The 5048-nt window shown below is 50.6% G+C and overlaps 1 protein-coding gene across 1 annotated transcript; it reads right to left on the reverse strand.

Moving 5' to 3' along the window:
* Window positions 1-1065: 1065 nt before the first annotated feature.
* Window positions 1066-4435, reverse strand: LOC149362287 (glutathione S-transferase 4-like). Its single transcript, XM_089569686.1, has 5 exons — window positions 4205-4435; window positions 2789-2847; window positions 2143-2284; window positions 1614-1784; window positions 1066-1280 (listed from the first exon to the last, which is right to left on the reverse strand). Exons 1-5 carry the CDS (start codon window positions 4343-4345, stop codon window positions 1143-1145), a joined length of 651 nt encoding a protein of 216 aa, XP_089425812.1. The 5' UTR covers window positions 4346-4435; the 3' UTR covers window positions 1066-1142.
* Between the last annotated feature and the right edge of the window lie 613 nt (window positions 4436-5048).

The following is a 5048-nucleotide window of genomic DNA, read 5'->3' on the forward strand; positions in this document are numbered from 1 at the left end:
AGGATTGCGCATTTTACGAAGAGAGTGACAAGGAGGCCAGCGATGAGGAGTGAGCGGGAGCAGGTTCGTGGATATTAATTCCGGCTGCATGCTGTCGTTCTGGATTGTTTCTTCGGCTTTCTTACATTCGAATAAAGTTCTCTATTTGGTCTTCAAGTTTCGGGTGCAGGCTTAGAATCATGGCCGGCCTATATTCGAGCAGATGAGGCACATATCCGGACCAAGTGAAACACTGCAAAAGCTATATATGATTTTGATCGCAGTAACACAATATAAATTATCACTGGAAGGAGATCCTGGCTCTAGCGCCGATAAAAGAAGTTATGCTTGTGTTTATAAACGAAATATCATGCTATATTTTCAACGCACATGAAAGTAATGTGGAGAAGCATCGCCAGAAGTTTATTCGCCGCCGAGTTCAGAGTAGAAAAGTACAACACTTTGTCCCCTGTCTATGGCATGCTGATGTGCAAAGCCACAAGTTGGGCAAGTTCGATAACGGTCATGAAGAAATAGCGCAAAAGGAACACGAAAGACAAAGGAAACTACGCAGACAAGCGTCTGCGTCGCCATTTTGTCATCATACCGATGTGCACAGCGGAATTTTGACCCGATTAGTTCCCTGTTAAGAAGATAATCAACGTACTTCCACGGTGCGAACGTTCACAGCGGTATTATAAATATGCGCCATAAAAAAATGAAAGAGGGGTTCAAGAGTGCCGAAAAGCGAAAGCTGCAACACCCTTCAATCTGCAGCTGAGTAATGTGGTATAAAATGCTCGGTGGCCTTAATTATGGTACCACGATACTGCAATGATGGAAAGGCTCTAGCGCTTTGTGCCAATTGAGCACAATTATCTCAGCCCGATCGGTTCGTGTTCCAGGCGTTCTGCGGCAGAACGAGGGAAACAAAGCTCCAACCGGTGTAAGAATCGGTGTCCGAAAGGCCACAGCATCATACAGGCAAGCCTGCCGGTAATAGAAACTGCAGGATAATCGCATCCGCCATGATGAGATGAAAAAAAACGGCGTTGGGGTGAACAGTGAAGAGACGAGGTAAGTGGGAAAGGTGTAAAGAACGGCAGTTTATTGTATATTTTTGGCTCGCAAGAGTTTTTCAGCTAAGGCATTCGTTGCCAACTTCACTTCAGCTCAGCCCAGCGCTGCTGAAGGTGGGTGATGGCTGGCCTGTAGATCTCCTCGAAGTAGGCGAGCTCAGGCTTAACACGCTCGTAGTAGCTGGCCAGCTTGGGGAATTTCCCAGTGTCAACTGAGCCGTTCTGAAAAAGAGGGATCAAGTGAGAACAAGGAATGAACGGCTTCCACTGAGGGTGCAGCATGGGATGTCGATGCAGCGATGTTGAGTGGTTCTCCACGTGTAAGTGGTGTGAAGAAAGCGGAAAGAAAGGCTTGAACATGACGTTGAAAGCAGGGGACGATCTAAGATGACGGATTAAGAGAAGTTCAGAGAAGCGGGAGGGGCAGTGAGGAATTCCTGGGTACGCTACATTAGACATAGGAAAGTGATGATTGCCAACATGCGTCAGCAGAAGGAGGCAAACTGATTCTAATTAACAGTGTGGCGGCGGGGGGGGGGGGGACAAAATGCTTACCTCAAGAGCGATGGTCAGGTTGGAGATAAGGCTGAGGTCAGCGAGGGTGAGCTGGTCACCGATGGCGAACTTGCCGTCACCAATGAGGTGTTCGAAGCCCTTGAGGACAGTGTGCTCGAAGGTGCTCACCTCCTCCTCAGTTGGCTTGGTGTTCTCCCAAAAGCGGGGACGCTGCACGAATTACGAAGAAAAGGAAGCGGCGAAATGGAATGAGAAGGCTGATGCAGCAAGGCAAGGAGCAAGGAACCCTGATGCGATCAGTGACGAGTGCCGACTAACAGAAAGTGAGGAAGTGCTGAAATGCGGTGCTGTTGCTGCTGCCGTTGCGAGTGTTCGAGACCGGTAGGCCAAGAAGGCCGGTAAAAAAAAATGGACGAGATTGTAGCACTCGTGAAGACAGTGCGAATGCAGACTAAAATAAGGAGTCACTGACACCGCTATTAGCTGGTACGAATACAAGTCACGGGTGGGATGCAGGCGACAGAGGCCAGTATGAATAGAAGGGATGGAAATCGGCATAGATACTCACGAAGAAAACCAGCTGCTGGGGCTGGATCGTGCTGGCCACAGCGGCGAGGACCTGGTCGATGCGAGCGCGCTCCTTGTAGCAAGCCGGGTAGAGGTCAGACTCGGGTGCGTACTTGCGGAGGAGGTAGTAGGCGATGGCGTTGCTGGAGTATAAGAAAAAGAGGATATGGGTGAAGCTAGAGTGGTGCAGTTGGCGCACTATCGCGTTGAGAAGCAGTGTGGGAAATACCGCGCACGCGAGAAGACCGGAGTGACGACGAGAGATGGGAATCAGGGGCGAGTGCATAAGACTAGAGCTGGTGCTTCGCAGTGGAGGAGCAGAACGGTGGGTGGGGGGGGGGGGGGACGTGTTACTAGACCTGGCTGTGCGGAGAATAAGGAAGGCTGGCGGGGTAGTGTACCATACATGGTACGCACGGGTGGGATCAAGACGAGCCCTGGTCTTGTCTAACCCGTGCAGGTAGCGCAGTGTGTACGGAGGCTATTTTGGACCGGTCGGTCACAAAGACTAGGACAGGAAGTTTTAATCTGGGTTAACAGGTGTACAAGGGAGCATCGAGATGGAGGGCATGCGGAGACGCTGCGGTCCAGCAGTGATGGGCAAGGTGAGTGCAAAGCAGTGAAGCGCGAGAGCAATTGACACATACCTCTCGTAAACCACGAAGCCGTCATCGTCAAGGGTGGGCACCTTGTGGAATGGGTTCAGCTGTGAAAGGAACGAAATGAAAGCGGGCAACATAGAAAAAGAAAAATCACAAATATTTTATAAAACTGTAGGCACAAGTGCAGGAGTCTTTTGAATGAGACAGATTGTCCGCCATCTACAATAATAGGAAATGAAATCAGTGCCGTGGCGATACGCCGATTGCGAACAGTTGGACCTATATAAGAGCCTGGTAAGAAACCGTCCTGAGAACGCCACTGAAGAAAAATGCGCTGTGGACCGTACGCCATGGGTCGTAAAACAGGAGGACGGGGTGGGAGGGATAACAAACAAAGGTAGAGGATGGCAGGTAGTGGCTGGGGTGGTAGTAAAATGAAGGGCTTTTGAAGTGCAAGTATATGGCGGAAACTTGCGGAAGTAAGGAGGAGGCTGGCAAGGAACTGCAGGAGAACTGCTGTGCAAAATTTTGAAGGGGCGCAGAGGAGAAAACCTTGCAAGGAACGAAGGGGAGATGGAAAAGAAAGAAAATGAAAGGAATTCGGTGGTGTAACCGTAAAGTATTGCACGGACGGACTGGAGATGAACGGCTGTAGAGAAAATGGACAAAACGCGGTTCCAAACAGCACAGCAAGCGATAGGTGGAATACTGCAGTGGAACGTGTGGGGAGGAAAGAGGAACGCTATAGAATAAAGGCGAGTCGAGGAGAATTGTACGAGTGCCAGGAGGAGTGCACTGATGGGGAGCATTACGAAGGAGCCGGCGAAGAATGCAGCAGCGCTGCCAGGCTATGCTCCTACAGGAAAATGGACCTTATAAGCGGGAGAAGAGCAAAGGAAACAAGGCAGCAGGAGAAGAGCTGGTACCAACCAGATGTCAGAACAGAGGAGACAGCAAAGTGAAGAAAAACGATAGCAGTAACGGAGTGTTCATATAGCTTGCAAAAATCAAGAAATGCGACGAGCGCACGAAGAAGAGCTATCGCTAGGCAGCCATGTAAATTAAGCACAATTAACAGGTGGCTATATAGGGGACGGAAGACAAAAGACTGGGAAACCAGGAGTACATACACCGGAAGGGAGTGCTGAGGTAGGGTTTTGCAATATCCACCCATGAATCAAGCATTAACCACGGAAAAAAACGCGACGTGCTTGACAAAATAGGAGCTGAACGATGAGACGCATTGCTAACGCGTAACACAATTACCACAGCATGTGCTATGAAGCACAGGAGTGTGGAAAATTTCTACGCACCAAAAAGCGAATAAGGCCAAGCTCATCCCTGGCACTACCTAACGGTATATCGAACTTGAAACTGGAATAGTATCCCACATCTGGCTCTCTACGAAGGAATAAAAGAGTCCAGAGTGCTGACAATAAAGCACGCCACACCCACACACACCTTGAGGTAATCCTCGGCGAGGTGCTCCTTCTTGGCAAAGTCCAGGTCCTTGACGGTCAGCTCCACGCCCAGGTGCTTGGCGAGCGAGCGCACAAAGCCGCAGGGCGGGCTTCCGGGCAGGTTGTACAGGGTGACGGGCATGGCGGCGGCAGTTCTGGAGCGGCGGAGCGGTGGAGCTTCTTCGACCACGAACCGAGGACGGATGAGCGCGACTGAGCAGCGATTCCTCCGGCGAGCGCCCTTTTTGATGGGCAGGCCGGAGGGAGAGGGCACTGCGCTCTCGCCCGCCAGCATCGTTACCCGCGACCCCTGGCGTCTCTAGATAGCGTCCGGCCGGCCCGGACCCAGAAAGAAGCAAGCACTGCATAGCTGACAACAATGAAGAAAAGGGGGAGGGGAAGGTGAGTGAAAAAACTGCTTCCAACGTGAAACACGAGACGCCCCTAACCGCATGATTCATTGTTCGAGTATAGCTGATCTTGCTGCATGACTTCTCTGGGTAGATTAGCAAGCCATTTGCTAGAGCAGCGCCAACGTGCATGTAATCTAACAGCCGCTGAATTCTCATATGTGCATCGAAATTTAGGAACTGAAGCATTTCCGTTTGTTTAAGTGCTACAGCACCATACAATTACACCTGTTCAATTGAGAAAGACGTCCACACTGCTTTAGACGGTTTGCGCTGGTTAGACATGGTGAAACGCCTGAAAACGAGATATCTTCTGACAATTTTGTCTAAGGAAAGTAAGAACGCAGTGCTTTGAGGCGCCGAGCGCAGGTCGGTAGAGAAAGCGACGGAGCAAAGGGATTCAAAAGCCTTGCGATTATCTGGTGGGCGTCCTCG

Source organism: Amblyomma mixtum, chromosome 2, assembly GCF_055824585.1.
Source record: "Amblyomma mixtum isolate Tamu chromosome 2, ASM5582458v1, whole genome shotgun sequence".
Classification (NCBI taxonomy): Eukaryota; Metazoa; Arthropoda; class Arachnida; order Ixodida; family Ixodidae; genus Amblyomma; species Amblyomma mixtum.

Excerpts from the sequence above, each read along its gene's own strand:
- LOC149362287 (XM_089569686.1), bottom strand. The coding sequence starts at position 4,345 with ATGCCCGTCACCCTGTACAACCTGCCCGGAAGCCCGCCCTGCGGCTTT. Across the intron at positions 2,285-2,788 it reads GGCTTCGTGGTTTACGAGAG|CAACGCCATCGCCTACTACC; the intron begins GTATGTGTCAAT and ends CTTATACTCCAG. Across the intron at positions 1,281-1,613 it reads ACCTGACCATCGCTCTTGAG|AACGGCTCAGTTGACACTGG; the intron begins GTAAGCATTTTG and ends CCTCTTTTTCAG.